The sequence below is a fragment of the Orcinus orca genome, chromosome 2 (genome assembly GCF_937001465.1).
Source record: "Orcinus orca chromosome 2, mOrcOrc1.1, whole genome shotgun sequence".
Lineage (NCBI taxonomy): Eukaryota > Metazoa > Chordata > Mammalia > Artiodactyla > Delphinidae > Orcinus > Orcinus orca.
The window spans coordinates 90,746,174-90,769,377 of NC_064560.1; the positions used below are offsets into that span (position 1 = coordinate 90,746,174).

The window sequence follows — 23,204 nt, forward strand, 5'->3', positions numbered from 1 at the left end:
GTGGGTTACCTGCCAGGTGATGTGTATTTACACCCAGTGGGGAATTCTTTTTTTTTTAAATTGAAGTGTAGTTGATGTACGATATAAGTTACAACACAGTGGTTCACAATTTTTAAAGGTTATACTCCATGTATAGTTATTATAAAATATTGGCTGTATTCCCTGTGTTGTACGATATATCCTCATAGCTTATTTATTGTATACATAATAGTTTGTACCTCTTTATCCCCTACCCCTATCTTGCCCCTCCCCCTTCCCTCTTCAGTGGGGAACACTTTTATGACACACTATTTTAATCCAAAAGAATGACTTAATGGCAGGAATTTCAGGTGCCATAATGGACCAGGAGAGGAGATAGCTTTGGGCCGGGGAAGCTTCCTGATGATTTCAAACAGGCTGTCTCCAGGGCTCCCAGTTGCATCTACCCCTTAGGGTGCCCACGCCCAGCTCTTTCCTTCCACTCCCTGCAGAGAATCGCTGCCTCAGAGCTGGCTCCAGGCCTCCAGTATTTTGGCTGCAGCATCCATGGGCAATTGGACCTCGACGAGGACGGGCTTGTGGACCTGGCTGTGGGCGCCCTTGGCAACGCCGTGATTCTCTGGTTGGTTCCCCGTTTTTCTTGACTCTTGGGCTCTCCTGAGGGTCATGATGGATACAGGATTTAAAAGATACGCTTTAGGATCTCTGTCTCTTGTCTTTAATCGCTGTGAACCAAATGCACCCTGTTCTTATCCCGTTGCGACTACAAATTTCCTTTTCATGGAATCACTGTAAGTTATTTTGAAGTCCAAATCCCTCTTCTCAGTGGACTGCTAAGATTTTAGAGCAATTCAGTGGCAAAAAGCCCCTCTTAGAATTTTTCCTAAAAGTTCTGGCTACTTGGTCATTTCTTCCACTCAGCTTCTAAAGCTACTTTAAAGGACAGACTGAGAATATTCTCATCAGCTGGGAGGCTCTCCCTTCTACCCCAGTGTGAGAGAGGATTTCTTTCCTCCAAACCCCGTCTGACCCCTGGTTTCCTTTTTCAGGGCCTCATTTCTGCACCATTCCATCAGATATTTGTCATACATTTGCACTTAGGGTCTCTACTTAGCAATGGTCTACAGCTTTAAAAAAAGGGGGGCGGGGCGCTTTCTAAAAGTCCATCTAAATATTTTACCATGCGATGTGTCAGACACTTTTTGAACCAAAAACATTTTTAATTTGAGCTAGTTTTTTATATGTTGATACTTTTCATTATAAATACAATAACTTAAAGAAAATTTGTAAAATAAATCACTCAGAGTTTCATCACCTTAACATTACCACTATTAACATTTTGGTATATTTCCCTACCAGCCTATTTCCCCCTGCATATAATTTTATATAAACGCAATCACATTTTTCATACAACTTAAGAAAGACATTAAACAGAGATATCCTGTGACTTCACAGGGAGAATCTTCATGTTCTTGGTCCTCAAGAATATCGCGATCCAGTCGGGAAATGTCTTAGTCCAAGTTCCCAAGAAAACAGAGCCTGAGGCTAAAGCTTCTGCGCCTGCGCCCTGGAAGGGGCTTCAGCCCCAGGGACGGAAGTGAGGGTCAAGGGAAACTGAAACAGGAAAGGAGGAGAGAGATATGAGAGGTCGTTAGTTACTGAATGAGCTGCAGTTACTGAATGAGCTGCAGCCCCAGCATCTCCAGAGAGGAGGAAGGAATACAGCCTCTGCTTCCTGCAACAGTCCCTTAGGGGAGCAATGGGAAGCAGCGTATCTGCGGGCTCCTCATGTCCCCCTGTGTCATGGCCAAAGCATCAGCTGCCCCACGCCTCCAGGTGGTGTCCCCTGGCCCTCTAGGCAAGCAGGGTCTCTGCGGGTCCAGCACTGGCTCCACGGCCTCTCCCTGAAGGTCTGCTCTGCAGGTCTTTGGTAGCAACAGCAGCTTGGGCTAAATGTATTCACTGCGTTGCAGTTCAGGTGAACAAGACCCAGGGTAGAGGGTAGACATGGCCTCTGGGGTCTGTAGGGTGACACATAAACTAAGTCCTTTACAGGAAGCAAGGTATATGCACACATACATCAAAAGAATCAGTCTCACAGAAGGGACTCAGTCAAGCCCTAGCTTGTGAGGTCTAAACCTAAATGCTACCTGAGTAGTGCCGAAACTGTGGGCTGGAGCCCTCTGGGAAGACTTCATAGTCAAACTCCATGGATCTCAAACATGACTACCCTTAAGATCACCTGGGAGCTTTTAAAACTCTCGTTGCCCAGGTTTTACCCAGACCACTGAAAGCAGAATTTCTAGGGCAGGGGCCCAGGCAGCAGTAATTTTTAAAGCCTCTCAGGTGTGTGTTTCCAAACAGAAGGCGTTCTCACTTACCTGCTTTGGTTCTCACAATTCCGCATCAGAGAGATCGTGGGACCTGCCCAGTGCAGCCAAGACTCAAACCCGTCCTTCTCACTCCACAGTACAGAGGAGGCGCCATCCCTCTTCCACTACGAAGAGCAGAGTATTAGCACAGATAATCAGGCTAAAAGTCTGAAGCATCTAAAACACACTACACTTATTTCTTTTTACATAAATGCATAGTTTGGAGAGGCAATATTTCCCTTCCCTAACTCTGATTGACTTAGACAATAGAAGTGTAAATTGGCATTTCCTTGGCTGTCTGGATGGGGCAGTGTTGGGATGGATGGCTGGGGGCAGGTCTCTGGAACAATGAGTTATTCTCTACTTTGGCTGCACATTGGAATCACCTGGGGTGCTTTCACACCCACGCTCTCCAAAGTGTGGTCCAGAGACCAACAGCACTAGCATCACCTGAGAGCTTGCTAGAAATGCTGGATCTGCATTTTAACCAGAGCCCCAGGAAATGCACAAATGTATTAAAATCTGAGAAGCACTGCTTTAAGACATGGTGATGCCTATTCTTGTTGGATCTGACCTGGAGAGCAACTTGGGCATCAGGATCTTTTTAATTTAATTTTTATTTTATATTGGAGTATAGTTGATTTACAATGTTATACAGGTGTACAGCAATTGATTCCATTATATATATACATATATCTATTCTTTTTCAGATTCTTTTCCCATGTAGGTTACTACAGAATATTGAGTAGAGTTCCCTGTGCTACACAGTAGGTCCTTGTTGATTATCTATTTTATATGTAGTAGTGTGTATATGTTAATCCCAAACTCCTCTAATTTATCCCTCCCACCACCTTTCCCCTTTGGTAACCATAAATTCTTTTTCAAAGTCTGTGAGTCTGTTTCTGTTTTGTAAATAAGTTCCTTTGTATCACTTTTTAAGATTCCACATATAAGTGATATCATATGATATTTATCTTTCTCTGACTGACTTCACTTAGTATGATCATCTCCAGGTCCATCCATGTTGCTGCAAATGACATTATTTCATTCTTTTTTATGGATGAGTAATATTCCATTGTATATATGTACCACTTCTTCTTTATCCATTCATCAGTCAATGGACATTTAGGTTGCTTCCATAGCTTGGCTATTGTAAATAGTGCTGCAGTGAATATTGGGGTGCATGTATCTTTTCAAATCATTGTTTTCTCTGGATATATGCCCAGGAGTGGGATTGCTGGATCATATGATAATTCTATTTTTAGTTTTTTAAGGAACCTCCATACTGTTCTCCATAGTGACTGTACCAATTTACATTCCCACCAGTAGTGTAAGAGGGTTCCCTTTTCTCCATACCCTTTCCATCATTTATTGTTTGCAGACTTTTTGATCATGGCCATTCTGACTGTTGTGAGGTGATACCTCATTGTAGTTTTGATTTGCACTTCTCTAATAATTAGCAATGTTGAACATCTTTCTGGCCATCCATATGTCTTCTTTGGAGAAATGTCTATTTAGGTCTTCTGCCCCTTTTTTGATTGGGTTGTTTGTTTTTTTGATATTGAGCTGCATGAGCTGTTTGTATATTTTGGAGATTAATCCCTTGTCGGTTGCTTCTTTTGCAAATATTTTCTCCCATTCTGTGGGTTGTCTTTTTGTTTTGTTTATGGTTTCCTTTGCTGTGCAAAAGCTTTTAATTTTAATTAGGTCCCATTTGTTTATTTTTGTTTTTATTTTCATTACTCTAGGAGGTGGATCCAGAAAGATATTGCTGCAATTTATGTCAAAGAGTGTTCTGTCTATGTTTTCCTCTAAGAGTTTTATAGTGTCTGGTCTTACATTTAGGTCTTTAATCCATTTCGAATTTATTTTTGTGTATGGTGTTAGAGAATGTTCTGGTTTCATTCTTTTGCATGCAGCTGTCCAGTTTTCCCAGCACCACTTATTGAAGAGACTGTCTTTTCTCCATTGTATATTCTTGCCTCCTTTGTCATAGATTAATTGACCATAGGTGTGTGAGTTTATTTCTGGGCTTTCTATCCTGTTCCATTGATCTATATTTCTGTTTTTGTGCCAGTCCCATACTGTTTTGATTACTGTAGCTTTGTAGTATAGTGTGAAGTCAGGGAGCCTGATTCCTCCAGCTCTGTTTTTCTTTCTCAGGATTGCTTTGGCTTTTGGGGGTCTTTTGTTTTTCCATACAAATTTTAAAATGTTTTGTTCTAGTTCGGGCATCAGGATTTTTTAAAGCTCTCCAGATTACTCTGATGTACATGCAGGGTTGAAGTGATGAGAAGGCAAAAGGATGTCAGTATGGTCTGCAGCAAGCACAGCCCCTAGGAAAATGATGAAGGGCTGCCTCAAGGGGCTGTGAGGTTGCTTAGCCTGCCCTTCATCCACCTGTACACTTTTTTTGCCCAATCCTGTGACACCTGGACCCCCTCCCTGCATGCCCCACCACTGCCTCACTCCCAGTGGGGGTTTTACAGATCCCATTCCATCTGGCTCTCCACCTTTCCCTGGGTCCCAGCAGAGCAGTCTTGTACCCCACCCAACCCCTGCTTCTCTCCCTCCTCCTGAAGGTCCCGCCCTGTGGTTCAGATCAATGCCAGCCTCCACTTTGAGCCGTCCAAGATCAACATCTTTCACAGGGATTGCAAACGCAGCGGCAGAGACGCCACCTGCCTGGCCGCCTTCCTCTGCTTCACACCCGTCTTCCTGGCACCTCATTACCAAACTTCAACAGTCGGTAAATCAACCCCCTCCCCACTTCCCCAGCTCCAATCTCTCCCCCATGGGCTTTGCATTCGCTCTGTTTCTAAACCTGGGCTTTTGCTGAAATGGGTTTTAAGTGCCAGGTCACACCTAGAGCCACATTTGATGACTTCTAGATGCCCATTCAATGCTCTGATTCCAGGGGACAGGGAGGGGATCTCATTGCCACGGCGAGGATGGCAGTGAGCAGTGGTGACCAACGTGGGAGAGGTTGGGGAAGCAGGAAATAGAGAGAGTGTTTGGATCAGAACAGGGGACTGGAAGCAGTGGAAGAGTCTGGGGTGTGGAAGCTGTGAAGTCAGATTCAGAGAAAGAGTCAGACGCAGGAGGGGGAACTAGTAACCAGGGGGTCAGGCAGATGAAGACCCGAGTAGCAGTGGTCATTGCTCAGAGTAGGTGTGAGTCCACAGCAGGGCAGTTTCCTTCTGAGGGTCCATCACTCCCAGCCAAGGCTGGGATCAGACACCTGCTTATGACAGCCCTGGGCCCAGGCAGCCCCAGCAAGTGGCAGCTACAGGTTCCAGCACCAGGTTAGACCTGTGCAGGAAATTGGGACCACAGAGAGCGTCTCAGCCAAGGAGCAGGACCGACCAGATGATTAAAAAACGGGTGTCCCAGAAGGAAGATGAGAACAAAGGCAGGCCTGGGTGGTTGTGTCCTTCTTTCAGCTTCTTTCTATGATAGGAGAATGATGCCAAGAACCTGTGCACCCACAGTGCTGCTGGGGTACCGGAGAAGGGGCTGAACCTTTCCAGCATTTAGCAAAAGATCAGCCTAGTTGAAGGGGAGGAGGCTGCAGGCCTTAAACCCCAGAACAGCCTTAGGTTTGAGGAGCTGGTGGGCAGCACCTGGCCAGCCCTCCCTAGTGTGATGGGAACTGCCACCTGCAGAGGCTCGGACCCAGACCTGACGGGATCCTAGAGCCGAGGGCGAGGCCCGGGAAGGTGATGGGAGAGGTGGAGAGGTGTGTTGATGCCAGGAGTGGCTCAAATGGAAGCATCATCCTGACCCCTCATCCTGTCTCCCCTCCTCTTCCACTGCATTCACTCTCCCCTCCATCTTTTCCTCTTTCTTTATGCCTTACTGTCAACTCCATCTTCTTTTCTCCTCCTTCTGCCTCCCTCTTCCTTTAGTTCCTTCCTTTACCCTTTCTCACTGTATCGCTCGCTCTCTGTGTGGGAGTTTCCTGCCTACACTGAGCCTTGTGAGGGGAGAGGAGCAGCACTTCCCCTGGCCAGCCTGGAGGGCTTCCTGGAGGAGGATGACTTTCCAAAGGCTATTTTTAAAGAGAGGCAAACAGTCTTCAATGGAAATGTGGCTCCACCTCCATGGCTTGCCCTCTCCTTCCTCTAGGCATCAGGTATAACGCCACCATGGATGAGAGGCGGTACACGCCGCGGGCCCACCTGGACGAGGGCGGGGACCGGTACACCAACAGAGCTGCCCTGCTCTCCTCCAGCCAGGAACACTGTGAGCGGATCAATTTCCATGTCCTGGTGAGCCAGATGCCCAGCAGCCCCACCCACAGAGCCCAAGCTTCTCCAGGAAGGGGACGGAGCTGGGCGAGGTGCTGCCGTGGGAGAGGCAGAGAGCTCAGCTGGTGCCAGGCTGGTTCTGAGCCCCCAGCAGACCTCAGGAGGCCCGGAAGGGGGCAGTGTCCTGGACCTTGGCCATCCCATACTCATGCCCCAGAGCAAAGGCCACTGGGACACACTACTTCCCACCTCACTCTACCCTCCTCTGAAATCTCTTCTTTGCCAGCTCTCAGATGCCCACCATTTCTTAAGCAGGGGGTGAAATTCAAGGAGGGAGGTGGGCTCAATGACGTCTAGCAGAGAGGACGGCGGTCAGCCAGCCGGGGCCATGGCTCAGAAGGAAGGGATAAGTAGGCATCAGCTAATAATGAAGACCAGGTAAGGTGGACCAGTGGCATAGACAGGCTTGGGGGGAGGAAGAGAGAGATGCCAGACTGCAGAGCGGGAGAACCAGTGGGGGCCTGGTGCATCCACCTGGAAACTGCAGACACCCAGCCACAGCTCCAGCCTCGGAGACACAGGCAGGGGACACTCGGAGCCCACCTGACCCCCATAGTCACTGGGCAAAGGTCAGAGAAACAAGAAGTCCTGGTGTCTGTTAATAGTGTTGCCCCTCTGATGTGTTTACAGGCTGGTTCTCAAAGTGTGGTCCCCAGACCAGCAGCATCTTCATTACCCAGGAACTTTTTAGAATTGCACGTTCTCAAGCTCCATTCCAGACCTAGTGAATCAGAAACTCTCGGGATGGGACTCAGTGTTTTAACCCCCGCCCCCTCCCAGGGTGGGGTTCTGATGCAAGCTCAAGTTTGAAAGTCATTGCCTTAACACAAGGAAGCCACTGGTGTCAAGATTTGGGTTCCATGGCGGGGGCGGGGGGGATTGGGGGATTTTTTAGGCAGCTCTAAGCATCCCCTGGATTGCCACTATTTTGTTCAACTTTGTTCATTCATTGATTTATTAAGCCTTGTCACAGCGCTAGGACTGTGCTCAGAGGCTTCAGAGAGAGGAGGATTGACACACCATCAGGTAGTTTGGATGCCACGTAAGTGTGTCAGTAACAGGTCTGAACAGAGTGTGGGGATGAGGTGCTGCCTGGCTTCCTAGAGGCCGGGGTGTTGGGGACACAGGTTCCCAACCTTGAAGGACGAGCAGGAGGTGGTGAAACATGCAGGCAGAGGGGTTGGCATATGCTGAGCCAAGGGCCCTTTCCAGGAGCAACACTCTCCTGCTACGGACCCATCTGGGAACCTCCGTGCACTCACGGACGCTAAGCTCCATGGACTCACGCTCAGGGCTGAAGAGGCAGCTACCCTCCCAGCTTCGGGAGGTAGAAGTTCTCTCAGTGGTCCTGGCTATGACACAGATGTTCCCTCTGTCCTCACCCCGTTCTCGTCTCCCACACAGGACACTGCTGACTACGTGAAGCCAGTGACCTTCTCCGTCGAGTACTCCCTGGAGGACCCCGACTATGGCCCCATGCTGGATGACGGCTGGCCCACGACCCTCAGAGTCTCGGTACGTCCTGGTGTCCAGGGCAGCAGCTCTGACACACACCCCACCCCCTCCCCTCGCCTCCTCTCAGAAGCCCAGGCTTTGTGACAGGCACAAAGGAGTTCTTCCCCTGCCCCACCTTCCCACCTCCTGCCCCGCAAATTCCCAACAGGCTCCTCCCCTCCTTCCTCATGACTCGTGCTGAGCAATTTCTTGAAGGTAAGGACCTGGCCTTCTCCTGTGCAAGGCTCCCGTATCCCCAGCAGAGAGTGAGCCTGGAGTGGGTCCTGAGATTCACAGGACCCGAAGGGACCTTAGTTCTCAATCGCCCACTTCCCTCATTGACAGACGAGGACACTGGAGGCCAGAGACAATGATTCGACCACTAGAGCTTAGTCTGCCCTTGTTGAGTGATCGACTAATTAACAAACAGTCCGCCTAGCCTGCTCCAAGTATTCCAAAAATAAGTAGTTTTAGCCTCATCATTGCCTCTGCACCCCCCAAACCCACCTTTTCTAATCCCTGGCTCTAAGGGCATCAGACTTCTCTGGTAATCTAATATTCAGATGCTCCCTGCATCTGCAACTCCATATAAATCCCACACAAAGAAAACGTCAGACAGTTATCCATTCTGCCTGAGCTGTGCTAGGAGAGCAGGCAAAATAAACCCCAGGGATTTAGGAACAACTTTCAAATATACCACAATGCTCTTAAGGCCGTGACCTACGAGGCCCAGCCTCTGAGCAGTGTCTCTGAGAATTATTGGGTTGGCCAAAAAGTTCATTCGGTTAATGACTACATTGTTCAATAAAGTTCTTCGTGAAAGTGAAAAATGTGTCTTTTATTTTTACTTAAAACCAAACAAACTGTTTGGCCAACCCACTATATAGAATCCAGCCAGCAAACAACAATTTCAGAATTACTCACATGCTTGCCTGTATTTCTCCTACACAAAAGAACTGTATAGTCAAGAGCAAGGCTTATGAAAATCCCCTCTCTGCTCTCATTCTCCCCCATCAGCCCCCTCAGCTCCTCCCTCTTCCCAGAGCTCCCACATCCTACCACCCACCCCTCAACCTTCACACCTTCCCTCTTCTCCTGATTCTGCATCACAGATGTGTAAGAGAGGCTGTCTGAAAATGCAGTTCAGGAGAGGGGGAGATACTGACCTGGCAAAGCTGGAATCCTCGTTAGTGAGCCACGAGAGGGGGAAAGCTGGGTGCCCTGAATCTTAATATTTTTCCCATCACGGTCATCACAAGGCCACTATAGCAAATGAATGAGTACATGTCACTCATTCTATAAGCATGTTGAAGCCCATGATGCAGAGGAACGTGCAGGGCACTCTCTGCTCGGATGCTGATGATACGGATGCAAGGTGGTGATAAGAGTCATAGGTCAAGTCAAAGATGGGAGTAAGCTCAGAGGAAGTGTCATCAAGCGGTCAGATGATAGGTCAGGGGGTACTTTCTGGAGGAGGTAGCTTTCCCCTGGACCTTTCGAATAGACGTGAGATGGGGACGATGGGCTTACTCCAGGAAAGCTGACGGCATAGCCAAGGTGTGGACGTGGGAACAAGCAGGGTGAAGGGAAGTGTAAAGAAAGGATGAGAAATAGAGCTGAAAAAGTCAGTCTGGGCATATTACCAAGGGCTTTGGATAGCAGGTAAATGTCTAAAAATCTTGTTAAAATAGATTTCTAGCCCCCAGCAAATTAGAAACATTCTTCCCATCTCTCTGCTACAAATTCTTATTTAGCTTCTCCTCAATGCCCAGCACTGTTCTAGTACCATAAAATCTTGCCTCTTGGGAGAATGAGCCATTCCATACAGTTGAGTGTAACAGTTACTTATCATGTTAAATTATCCCTTTTAATCAAGTGGATAGAAATTTTTCTGAAGGTTATTATATAGTTTTCACACTTGAACAGTATGCTGGGTGGGCTGGGGTGTATTTCATCAGAGACTTGAAATCACCAAGAGGAACATAAGTGCTAGAATACAGTGAAGCCCTCAAGGGCTTCCAGAGTGTCTAGAGCTATGTCCTGGCATTGAATGCCTCGCTTTGCCCTCCTTTATATGGCTCTGCTGTCTTCCTTGCTGGCTGCTTCGAGCTGCAAATCCACCATGTGATGGGGAAGCCAAGGGGCAGGCTTGATAGAAACGTGTCTGAAATAAGAGCACGTGGATCTGAGTGAGGGCCAGGGAGCTCCCCTCTGAGAAGTTAGTGAATATAAGGTACGCCTGGCCTTTCCCATCTCCCCTCCCCTGGTTCAGGCTGTGCTCCTGGTGCGGACAGTTTCAATCCTCAGCTCCAGACTTGAACACCCGCCTACCTGCTGAGCCCTTCTCCCTGGATGGGCCACAGGCACTTCAAACTCAGTGTGCCCCAAACTGATCCCCTCCACTGAACCCCTCCATTTATAAATGAATGGTGCGTCCACCCTTCCAGTTTCAAAAGGAAACTTGGCCAACATCCAGGACCCTTTCCTCCCTTTTAGTCCTGATGAACTCCAGGTCCTGCTGCTCTCACCTCTGGGGTTCCTAACCTGTTTCCACACACACACACACACAAACACACACACACACACACACACACACACACACACACACACACACACACACACACACACACACACTCTACCACACCAACACCGTCGTCATCTCTTGCATGAACATTGCAGCAGCGTCCTTAGTGGTCTCTCTGCCTCTACTCGTGACCCTTCCAGTCCATCCACCCACAGCAGCCAGAGGGAGCCTTCGATATGTGGGTCTGGGAGGACACGACCCCAAGACCCTGTTAAGACATGACCCCGCCCATCTCTGCATCTCCTGTACCCCTTACTACAGCAACACTAAACAGCCGTCATTCCCCAAGCTTGCCATGCTGCTTCATGCCTCAGGCCCTTTGCACAGACTCGTCCTTCCTCCCAGACTTCCCTCTCCCTCTGGTCCATCCAGCTAACTCAGTCATCCTTTGGAACTCTGACCTACTGTCATTTCTCTGAAGCCTTCTCATCTATGGGCCAGAATAACTGTTTCCTCCCCTCTGCCTCTTCTATTCCTCATACAGATTTTTTTTTTTGCACATTTCACACTATAATTATTTGTTCACACACTCATCTTCCCCATGAGCTGAGAACAGAAGCTGTGTCTTCCTCATCCTATATACCCAGTAACAGAGAGCTTGCTCCCCGCAATAAATGATCAATCAGTGTTGACTGGCACTGGGTAAGTGGGTGTTCTGTGCTAACAGCTCAGCTAGGGACTGAAAGGGGCCTGGGAGGAGTTGAGTTTTGAGCCATGTTCCAAAGAAGGGACTGTCTATGCCAAAGCATGAGAAATAGCAGCATGGTGCTGTGAAAAAGGCAGAAAAAACAAAGCCAGTGTCTAGTGCCACAGAAGGAGGAGCTGGCGTGCTGTGGAGATAAGGGATGGCCCACAGCAGAGATGGGGGCTGGAAGCTCAGGGTGCCCTATCCAGCCACCCATACCTCCCTCTCTCTGGCCCAGGTACCCTTCTGGAATGGCTGCAATGAGGATGAGCACTGTGTCCCTGACCTCCTGCTGGACGCCCGCAGTGACCTGCCCACAGCCATGTGAGTAGGCTTCTCCCCACCCCCACACTGACTCCTTTCCCTTCCCTGCTGGTGGATCTAGGCTCCCAGGGCCCTGGATGACAGTCCTGCACATGCTTCTCCTAGGCAGCGAGGACCAAACACTGAACTTGGAGCATGGTTCTAGCTCAGGCTCTGCCTCTAACTCCTGTGTGACCTCAGGCAAATACCTTGCCCTCTCTGGGCCTCAATGACCTCCTCTGTAAAATGAATACTGTTAGTCTAATCCAACCTCCTCAAACTTTTGTTTAGAAAAGGAATCCTTTCTTTGGAGCCTGCACTATAAAACAGATAAAAGGTAGAGACTGAGGACCTAGAGTTCTTGATGTTCATTGTCTAACCCCCAGACTAGATGACTTCTAAGGTCCATGGACTGACCACTTGGGCTCAGTACTAAGGAGATTAGCAGAGGATGAGTAGGGTGCTCACAATCCCCTGGAGGAAATAAACTGGCAGGGCTTCCCTGGTGGCGCAGTGGTTAAGAATCCGCCTGCCAATGCAGGGGACACAGGTTCGAGCCCTGGTCCGGGGAGGTCCCACATGCCGTGAAGCAACTAAGCCCGTGCACCACAACTATTGAGCCTGCGCTGTAGAGCCCACGTGCCACAACTACTGAAGCCCACGTGCCTAGGGCCCGTGCTCCACAACAAGAGAAGCCACCACAATGAGAAGCCCATGCACTGCAACGAAGAGTAGTTCCCGCTCACTGCAACTAGAGAAAGCCCACATGCGGCAACAAAGACCCAACGCGGCCAAAAATAAATTAAAATAAAATAAATTTATAAAAAAAAAAGAAACTGGCAGACACGGCAAAATACTGATCCTATTTCAAATTTATGTAATATGTTTTAAAATAATTTATGCTCAGCTTTTATTCAACTATGAAATGATTAGATAGAAGATACATATACAATAAATGGAAATAATACAACACTACTATATATAAAAATAGATAAAAAACAAGGATCTACTGAACAGCACAGGGAACTATATTCAATATCTTATAATAACCTGTAAGGGAAAAGAATCTGAGAGAATATATGTGTGTGTGTATGTGTGTGTATGTGTGTGTATGTGTGTGTGTGTGTGTATACATATATATATATGTCTGAATCACTTTGCTGTACCTGAAACTAACACAACATTGTAAATCAACTATACTTCAATAAAAATATAAATAATAAAATAAATAAAAAATAGAAATAGTACATCCAAACCTTGTAGAAGGATGAAGAAGCAAAGATTCTAACCATCTAGGCTAATAATCAGGCTTGTCTCCATATTGACCTCTGAGCTTCCTGGCAGCCAAAGCCAAAAGGAAAACATGCTGATTGGAGAGGTGATACATGCCCAGTGAGGTCTACCCCTGCATTCCCCATTCCATGTGCCTGATTCCTGCTGGTCTCTTTCCCACAGGGAGTACTGCCAGAGGGTGCTGAGGAAGCCTGCCCAGGACTGCTCTGCGTACACACTGTCCTTTGACACCACGGTTTTCATCATAGAGAGCACACGGCGGCGGGTGGCAGTGGAGGCCCTGCTGGAGAACAAGGGCGAGAACGCCTACAGCACAGTCCTAAATATTTCACAGTCAGCAAACCTGCAGTTTGCCAGCTTGATCCAGAAGGTAAGACCTCGGTGGCCTGCCTGGCCTGCCTCAGGGGAGGGGCTGAGGCGGGAAAGGAGGGGTCCAGGCAGGGGGCCCGGCTGCACGTTAGAATCACCTGGGAGCTTAAAGATACCTGTGTTCAGACTTCTCCAGGACTTTCTAATTGATGTGGTCTGGGTGGGGCCTGGGTCAGTCCACTTCTAAAGCTGCCCAGGTGATGTCACTGTGCAGTCCGGGCTGAGAAACATGGGGAGAGGGTGGTCTGAGCCTTTCAGACCATGGAGAGGAATATCCTTCAGCCTGCGCCCTTGGCCTTTGTTAGGGGCACACACACACATACACACACCCGCACATGTGCACACTAGTGCATACACACCCTCTGCCTACAGTTCATCCTCCAGGCTTTCCCACAACAGTCCTTCTAACAAGAATCAGAACCGATTTCTCCCCACTTTAAAACCTCCCATCATTCCCAGTTGCTTTCACAACAGATCCCGAATTCCTTGTGGTTGCACTCAAGGCCCTTCCTGCTTCCCCAGCCACACCTGCCACTTCTGCCCTCACCCCAACACCAGTAGTCCCACTGGCCCCCACTGTTTCCCAGCGCACCTGCCCTTTCACACCAAGGCCCTACCGACCACAGACCCCTGCCTGAGACCCCCTCCCTCATTTCCTGAGAAGTTCCTGCTTCCTCGTGGTAACCCCTTACAACGCCTGCTTACATTTCACCCTCACAACAACTCCAGGAGGTGGTGGTGGTCATCGTATCCCCCTTTACAGAGGAGGAAACTGAGGCACAGAGAGGGGTTAAGTGGCCTGAACAGGACCACACAGCCAGCAAGTGGCAAAGCAGGATTCCCACCCAGCAGCTGGCTCCGGAGCCCACGTTTCACGAGAGAGCATGGTCCCCATGCCACGCTCTCTGGGGTGGCTTCCTGAAGCCCCAAAAGGCCACACAGGGCCCCTCGGCCCTCACAGCTCCCTGGCGCAGCCCTATGTGTGCTCTGTGGAAATCATCAGTGTCGAGCGCGAGCGCTGCCCCATTATAACCCTGAACTCCCAGAGGGTGAGTGCCCTGTCTCAGCCACATCTGTCCCCAGGGCTGGGCACAGAGAAGTCCCTCAAGACATGTCTGTTGAATCATCCTAGGACATCGTTGTCATGTGTGTGTACTGGGGTTCCCACGTCCCCTCAAACACAGTCTCTGTCCTCACAGATCTCCATGTCCACCTGGAGCCTGGGGTGCAGCATAGGAGAGCCAGCAGTGCCCTTCTGTCCTCACCTCCACCACCCCTTCCTCACTGGACTGGAGAGAGGCAGGACGGGCCCCTCCTCAGCCACACACACACACACACACACGCACACGCACACACACACACACACGCGCGCGAGCTGTTTTATAGCCAGAAGGGGAAGCTGAGTGGAGTGAGGCCCCCGAGAAAAGAGGGGGGCTGCCTGCGGTGTCCTCCCTTTCCCCTCGGTGGGCCCCCAGTGTCCTCAGACAGACTTCAAGTTCAGTGCAAAGGACCTGAAGGAGGGGCTGTCAGTGCAAAGTCAGTCCCTCTGTCAGGCCCAGGTCCTGTTCCAGGGCCCAGAGTGAAGACGACCAGCCCACCTGGTGGTCTTTCAAAGGCCTCTCCTCCCAGAGGTTTTGTGTCTGTTTGGCTTTAGGGTATTTAGGGGAAACTGAGCCCCAAACCTGCATCCATCTCTTCCTGCTTCCCTGGCCCTGAACTTTCCAAGACCCATCTCGTGCCTGTTCATAACCCTAGGGGGAAGGAATCATGGAATTTTGCTTCTGTGACGCGGAAGGGCTTTGGAAACGTGTTCTGTGAAACGCCGTGTCTGTACACACACAGGCGCGTGAGCACACACACTTGGCAGGTGGTGTGTGTAGGGCTAGCCTGCAGCCTGGCTCCTTCACCTCCCCAGCGTCCATCCCCAGCCCGGGAGATGCTCACAGCTGGAGCTCAGCAGGGACCTCGAGTGGAGGAAGCCACTTGCTGGTGGTCTGCGCTAGTTACCTCCCGTCTCTGGGGCTCAGTGACCCCACCTGTAAGCTGGATGATAAGTCCCACCTCTGGGCTTGATCCAGAGAGAATGACAAATCATATACGTGAGCGCCTGCCCACTCTCTCCACGACCCGTCACAGCTGAGCCAGTCCTCCGCCCCCGCACCGGGCTCCCACCATGCTTTGCGCTTTCCGCACCCGGAGCCAAGCCGCACCCGAGCCTCCAGGGCCCCTGTGGTCCCAGGATCTGTGGCCTGTGCTGCAGCTTCAGCCTGGGCAGTTGGGGGGCCAGGGGCAAGGGTGGCCCCCCCACCCGGGTCTCGGGCCCCACCTAACTGGTGCCCGTGATGCCCCCATCGCCCCAGGACGACTCGGACGGCAGCATCGAGTGTGTGAACGAGGAGAAGAGGCTCCACAAGAAAGTCTGCAATGTCAGCTACCCCTTCTTCCGGGCCAAGGCCAAGGTTGGCGCTGGGGTGGTGTGGGGAGGGAACGGGGCGGGGCGGGGAGGCACAGGGGAGGCAAGAGAAGTGGAAGGGAACAGCGCGCAGGACTGGGGAGGGACGGAGAGGCCTGAGGACGCCTTTTAAGTAGGTTGGTTTTTTCTCCCATGAAATGGCCTTCAAGTGACCTAATTACCCAGCCATCCCCAGGGCTGACAGCGCACCCCAGGAGAGCACCAGGACCCTCACCTCAGGGGGAATCCTACCACTCCCACCCGCCACTCTCCCACCTCCTCTTGGCCATTTACCCCACTGTCCTGTATCCTAACCCGTTTTTAGAATGTCCAGCCTCTGTCATGGTGCTGTGCCTGGGGAGAGATGGGAAGAAAAACGAACGTTTCTTGAGCGCCTACCATGTGCTTAAAAGTACATGTGAAAAGAGTGTAGGGATGGGAGAGGTAGACTCCAAACCGTGGGGACGTTTGCGCATCATCCCCAGGCAGTAGGCAGGCCCTGAAGGTTCTAGAGCAAGAGGAGACCTGACTGAGGCCGAGCTGCTTGTAGAGTGGGAACCAGACAGAGGGGAGCTTGAGGTAGGGGCCACCTAGAGAGCAGCAGTGTGTTCCCAAGAGCAAGGTCTGCAAGGCTGGGGGAAAGGGAGGAGAAGGGGGAGGGAGATTAGGGCTCCTGGCAAAAGAACCTCCCCAGTGCGACAAAAGTCAAGATTGTGGTTTTTGAGGTGAGGCGCTGACGCACCCAGGAGCTCTTGGGTGAAGACCCAGGGGGAGCAGCGCACAGCCCAAGCTTCCCCACCCGATCCTGCAGCGCTCAAGGAGTAGCCATCCCCGCACCCCACCCCTGCCACCAGGTCTCCTTGGGAAACCCTGTGAGGGTCAGACCTGGGAAGAGCACGAGAGGTCTGTGCAAAGCCCCAGTAGCGCCACCAGGTGGGGCAGAAGGTAGCAAAGAGGGTCAGATGTCAAAGGGCACAATCAGGGGACCCAGGCCCTACTCCTGGGTGAAGGCCAAGGGAAGCACCAGGACCTGGGCAGTCAGAGCGGTGGGAGGGCCGCTGGACAAGGAGACAGGTGTGTGACTAGCCTCTGGGTAGCCTGGGACAGCCTTCACCCTTCTCAGCCTCACACCTGTTCACACGCAAGAACAGGGGGTGCATGAGGGGGTCTTATCACTAGATTCTGGCCCCCACTTCCTGCGATGCATGTTGATGGCCATCTCCCCTTCCCACCATCAAGTGCCCCCCAGAACTTCCTGCAGAAAGAGTCTGAAGTTGGATTTGCAGTCTTCTGGTTGCCTGTAGTTAAAAACAAAAAGGGAGAGGGTGGAGGGCTGGCCTCACAGCCGAGAAGCCCCAGCAGGGGAGCTGTTGACCTCGGCTGCTTCCCCGCCATGGCCCCTGAGCTCAGCTCACACTACTCCAGCACCTGGTCCTCCCTCCCCCAGCCCACTCCCTGCCAGCAGGGCCCACCAAAAGGGCAGGGGTTGGGAGGGGCGGGCCAGGGCTGGTATGGGCAGTGCTCAGACAGGCAGTTCCCAGCCAGTCCGGCTCCAGCGACTTCTTCCTTGTAGGTGGCTTTCCGTCTCGATTTCGAGTTCAGCAAATCGGTCTTCCTGCACCACATGGAGATCCAGCTCACAGCGGGCAGGTCAGGGCTTGTCTGCTCCTTCTCCCTCCCTGCTCGCTACTCCTGGGCCCTGTTCTGCTGCTGGGAACTGCCCCTCCCCACACCAAATCCCCCCCCAAGCCTTGTCCATCGCTGCCCTGCCTGGGAGGGCCCTGGGTCAGTCCCCAAGTGCGGGCCAACCTGCTGCCTGCTGTGCTGCTGCCATTCTTCGTTCCTGGGCAGCTTGGATATAAATAATAATACCCTCAGCTTTCTACAGCATTTTATATAGCAATTATTTAAAAGCCCTACAGTTATAATAAAGTACTATGCACGTAATATCTCAGTCAGTCCTCACAGCAGCGCCTTCAGACAAGCAAAGCAGGGCTTATTCCCCACCCCACCCCACCTCCCAAGTTACAGGTAAGAAAAGGAAAGCTCAGAGAGGTTGAGTGAATTTCCCAACAACACACAGCATGTAAATAGTACAGTAGGGAGCTAACTAGTTTTCCTACTCCTTATCCAGTGCTCTTTATGTCCTGGTCACTTCTCTCCCCTTGGAAACTTCCAATTTTAAAAGACCTTTCATTACTCTATGTGGGTCTGTCTGTCTGTCTGTCTCCCAGGCCTCCCTGAGGCAGCTTGCTGTAGGTTGACCCCGTGAATCGCCCACGTCAGTAATAAACACACGGAGGTGAGGAGGAATTCTGGCTGGAGCCTTATAAACCCTCCTGAGAACTTCTCCACACTGAGAAATAAACACTGCAGGCAAACCGAGCACCAACATTCCAACACACACACCCATGCACAAACCAGTCAGCAGTCACAGGAGTGCTGGGGGTCAACACAGCAGCACGTGCGTGTATCCAGGTATAGTTAGCCAAACTGTGCGCTCTGGTGGAATCCTCACTTGACACGAGGAGAAGTTTGTAAGATGTGTTGATATCTTAAGGCCTCCCTCTTAGAAAGCAGTTTGTTCTCACAGGGCCATGAACGCCCTTGCCTGCAGTGTACTTGGCAGTGTGGGTGCTGGCGGGTGTTTGTGAGTTAGGCATATATAGGCAGGGGACACTGGGCATCTGTGTGTGTCAGATCTCCCTTTTCTAACTAAGCACCTATCTGGGGTAAGGTTTCCGAAGGAAATCAAACAGTGTATGTCATGAGCAGAAATCACACCTTTTTTATGTCTAAATGATCTGCTCCAGTAGTTCACGGTGCTCAGAAGCGAAGGGAAGCATATTCAACAAAACTTCCTCTAATGCCTCTGAATTTCACTCTCCAGCCTTTTCAAGGCAGCATAGCCCCCATGGGAGCTGGCGCACCCCTAGTCAGCTCACGGTGGGGTCGGCTCAAGGGTCAGTAAACGCTCTGCTGTGAATTCCTCATGCTCTTCCCCTCTCTTGGGCAGACCCTTGCCCTGGAGGCATCATCTCCCGGGGCGGGGGGGTGGGGGGTAGGTAGCATAGGATTTGCCCATCTGACAGATGAGGAGGGCACACAGGCCGCTGTGACCAAGCTGGCGCCGTCCTCCCAGCCTCCAGCCCAGATGTGCTGCACCCAGAAAGAAGGCAGGGAAAGCTGAGGTCTCCAGGTCCCCTGCCTCCCCGGCCCTTCCCCTCCCGGGAGACACCTCTGATGACCCTGCTGGCTGGCTGCTCTGGTGCAGCAGACCTAGACGCACGGGGATGCTGCTTCTCAGCCCGACTTGGAACCCCCCTGCTGCCCTGAGCTGGGTGGAGGGAGGGCTGTCCCTTCCTGACCACAGGCGCTGCCGGCTCTCCTTGCAGTGACAGTGACGAAGAAGAGAGCACCAAGGAAGACAACACGGCCCTCCTACGCTTGCACCTGAAGTATGAGGCTGACGTGCTCTTCACCAGGTGGGCCGCGGCCCCAGGGCCCTCGTGCTGAGGGACTATGGGAAGCAGCCGGGTATGCCCCTTGAGAGTGCACCCGCCTTGTCCATGGAGGGGAGGTGGCATCAACATGGAGGAAGAAGAGATACAGACCTGGTCCCCAGGGAGCTCCCCGCAGTGGGGGAGCGGAGGGCTGGAGCATCAGGCAGTATCCACCCCAGGTGCAGGCTGTAAGCGGAGGAATGGTCTGCAGAGAATTTTAAAATAGTCAAACCTGCTAAAAAGTCCATCTGCATTTCATTACCACTTTGCACTAGCAATTCTAAATAGCATCAGTGAGAAAATGCTTCTCCCTGCAGGGCAGACTGCTCCCACCGCCCACCCACCTCAGTCTGCCAGTGGTCCCCAGTGTGCCCCCTGAGAGCTCCCAGGAGGGCAGAGAAGTCAGAAGGTAACCACAAACAGAGAGAAAGTTCAGGCCCTCCCACGGCCACCACTAGAGGCTGGAACGCTGCACAGTGGGCAAGTTCATGATCAAAAGAGGCCATGCCCCTGGGCAGGAGGCAAGGGCAGGGGTGGCAAATAACTTGCTCTTCTGGTTCATGGCCATCCCACACACGAGGCAGACATTGCTAATTGATCTCAGAGTTTATTCCTGCTGAGCCTCAGAATCCTTCCCAACACAGCACTCCCAATGGACACAAGAGGAAACGTATTTGCTGTGGTCTAGGGGGAGGCGGGTGCATGCCCCCACCCTCTTCCATTCGTTTATCCATCTAGCCTACACTGACTGAGCTCATGGCGACCCTGTCCTCTGTCCCTGCAGGAGCAGCAGCCTGAGCCACTACGAGGTCAAGCCCAACAGCTCGCTGGAGAGATACCATGGCATTGGGCCTCCCTTCAACTGTGTTTTCAAGGTTAGTCTGGAAGGGAGTCAAGCAGACAGCAAAAGACAGGAGCTGAGGATCCCCCATCTGGGAGGGGAGGAATCTGGAATCATTGCTAGCGCCTGGGGTTCAGCCTCAACCCTGCCACCCATTCACTGTGTGACTTTAGGCAAGTCCCTTCCCCTCTCTGGGGCTCTCAGTCCTCACCTGGAAAATTATGGGGCTGAACTGGGAGGACGTGTCAGTGAAGATTAGGTGTAGCTACTTATAATTTTTAAAGTATGAAAAAAAAAAACAGTGGTCTAAATGCCCTGGGGTTTATTCTCTCCCATAAAAGAAGTCCAGAGTTGGCAGCTTTACAGAGTCATCCGGGATTGGGTCTCCTTGTGTCTGTTCCACCATCCTCAACGTGCAATCATCAGCCTATCAAGTTCACCTCATAGTCCAAGGTGGCTGCAGCTCCAGCCATCACGTTCTCATTCCAGGAAGAAGGAAGGGGAGAAGAGCAGACCAGACCCCTGCCTACTAAGAAACCTCCTTGGCAGTTCCTTGCACTTCCAATTACTTCTCATTGTCCAAAATGGTGTGATTCAGCTGTACGGGAGACTAGGAAATATGCCTTTTTGTCTTGCTTTCTGTCACTAAGGAAGGAGGGAGAAGGAGAATTAGGAAGCAGTTTAGAGTCTCTGCCACAGTGTGCCCCAAGATCTCCCCAGCCCTGAACTGCTGAGTGAGAATTGGGAGCAGGCAGACAGCTGGAAACATGCAGATGCCTCGGTGGCTCATCCAAGAGAGATGTAGTAACCTGCCCAAGGCCACACGGCTCATCTGTGGCGGCAGCCCCAGGTTATGTGCTCAGGCTTTCTGATTCCAAAGCCCTATTTGTGATCACTGTGGCTCTGACACCAAATGTGTCACGGCTAGAATGTGAACCAACACACACTCACTATTTACATCCTGCATCAGTTACTGATTACTTCTCACAATAAAGGAATTGTTGTCACCACCTCCACCCCGACCTCTGTCCAGGGAGGCCACCAGCACCACAGCCAAGAGAGGGTGAAAAGGGAAGTAACCCTTGCTGTCAGCCTCGTGGCCCCCGAGTGACCCCTCCTCAGCCTCCAGGAGCCCATCCCTTTCAGCTTTCATGCAGTTTCATCCTGTAGCCCCCCGCTGAGATCTGGAAGAGCTTTGGAGCATCTACAGTGAAAAAGCCAGGGGGCTTGAAGGGGCCTGGCTGGGGGGATCGCCCCGTGAGCCTCGTCCTCCACCCCCCAACTGCTGCTGGGTGTACTGACACCTCCCCCCACTCTGGCCACAGATCCAAAACTTGGGCTTGTTCCCCATCCACGGGGTGATGATGAAGTTCACTGTTCCCATCGCAACCCGGGGTGGCAACCGGCTGCTGCTGCTGAAGGGCTTCCTCGCTGACCAGGTACCCATGCCCCAGGGGGCCAGCACAGGGGAGGGGACAAACATATCCCTAGGTGTGCCCCCAAGTCCCCAGACCTCAGCTCCTTCTCCCGAGCCCAGGGCCAGCCAGGCCTTCTCTGGGCAGAGGAGGAGAGAGGACCGTGTCCAGGACGCCGAGTCTGCCAGTGCTGGTGGTGAGGCTGGTTGCGTGTGTCCTCGTGCAGGCAAACACGTCCTGTAACATCTGGGGGAACAGCACTGAGTACCGGCACGCCCCAACGGAGGAGGACCTGAGTCGTGCCCCACAGCTGGTGAGTGTCCCCTGCACCAAGAGCCCCGGGGGACGAGGAGAGGGGGCTGCCTGAGCTCCTTGTCCAGTAGTTTGTCCAGAAGAGCTTGTCGAGCACCTCTATGTCCCAACCTCAAACTGAATAAGAAAAAGATACTTCTTGCCCTTAGTGAGCTCACCATCTCACAGGAGACATGGGATTGAGTGTAAAGAAGCCAAGTAGCGAGGCTGGGATACGTGTCAAGTGAGGGGCGGTGGAGCAGACAACCTCGAGTTGAGAAGCAGGGGTCGTGGACTTGCCCCTGTGCCTAAAAGGGCCAGTAGGATACGGACAAGCAGAGGGAGGAGGAAGGAGCAAGACCACAAGGGGCTTGTACTGGAGACACTGACCACATCACCTGGGGCCTCCCTGCCCCCAGAGATGGAAGGCAGCCCAGCTCCCACTCCTGAGGCCCTCCCCAAGACATCTGCTAGTGTCCAGGTTTCTGTTCCCAGGGCTGCCTCTGTCCCCACATACCAATTTCTGAGCGTGCCTTCACTATTCCTTACCCAAATAAAAATCTTAGCTATTTTCATTTTGTTCATTTTCAAATGCCTCACACAAAGCATCTTTGGCGTGTAGTGCGCTTTACTGAAGACTTGAACTTGGGTGGGGTGAGGTGGCTGCGAGGGAGCAACACAAGTAAGTTTAACCTGATAAATCTTCATTATTTGATGATTTGTTTGGGTTTTCTATTAGGACGGTGGTATCTGCAAGTAATGATAGTTTTAGTTTTACCACTCAGTCCTTTTAAATTGTTTTTCTTGTCTTATTGCTCTGGCTATAAGGGCAATGGTAAACAGAAATGATGACCGTCTTGTCTTGATCCTGCTTTTAAAGGGATTATTTTTAATTTTTCATTATTAAATGTGATAGTTGCCACAGACTTTTTAAAATAAGCACCCTTATTCAGATTCAGGACATTCCCTGGGAGTTTTTATCATAAACAGAAGTTGGATTTCATAAAAGGCTTTTTTCTGCATCTGTTGCAGTAATACTATCGTTTTCCCTTTAATGCGTTTGTATGGTGGTGACATTTATAGGCGCCCTAACGTTGACCCAAAGTTCTGTTCCTGAAATACACCCAGTTATGCACAACTTCAAGTGGAGCATCGGATATACCGTCATTACCTTGTCCTCCACCCCCATCCCCTTCCTTCTTCCTTGTCCTCTGTCCCTCCTACCTCAGGAACAAAACCCCACTTGGTCAAGCTGGGCAGCTGAGCCATCTCTCTGGTGGCCAAGCCCCTGCTCACCTGAAGACCCACCTTCT

General features: G+C 51.3%; 1 protein-coding gene and 1 long non-coding RNA gene across 2 annotated transcripts in view; one reads left to right on the forward strand and one right to left on the reverse strand.

Annotated features, from left to right (window-relative positions):
* Positions 1-23,204, forward strand: part of ITGA11 (integrin subunit alpha 11) — a 124,845-nt gene that overhangs the window by 95,781 nt on the left and 5,860 nt on the right. Inside the window, exons 15-26 of the mRNA XM_004276237.3 lie at positions 471-601; positions 4,934-5,100; positions 6,480-6,622; positions 8,066-8,176; positions 11,663-11,748; positions 13,183-13,390; positions 15,750-15,848; positions 17,415-17,491; positions 19,237-19,326; positions 20,129-20,219; positions 21,511-21,624; positions 21,827-21,913. Coding sequence (XP_004276285.2) covers positions 471-601; positions 4,934-5,100; positions 6,480-6,622; positions 8,066-8,176; positions 11,663-11,748; positions 13,183-13,390; positions 15,750-15,848; positions 17,415-17,491; positions 19,237-19,326; positions 20,129-20,219; positions 21,511-21,624; positions 21,827-21,913 — 1,404 coding nt within the window. The remainder of the gene's footprint in view (positions 1-470; positions 602-4,933; positions 5,101-6,479; positions 6,623-8,065; positions 8,177-11,662; positions 11,749-13,182; positions 13,391-15,749; positions 15,849-17,414; positions 17,492-19,236; positions 19,327-20,128; positions 20,220-21,510; positions 21,625-21,826; positions 21,914-23,204) is intronic.
* Positions 591-15,007, reverse strand: LOC125963698 (uncharacterized). Its single transcript, XR_007476063.1, has 3 exons — positions 14,988-15,007; positions 2,361-2,476; positions 591-1,593 (listed from the first exon to the last, which is right to left on the reverse strand). It is a non-coding gene; the product is annotated as an uncharacterized LOC125963698 (long non-coding RNA).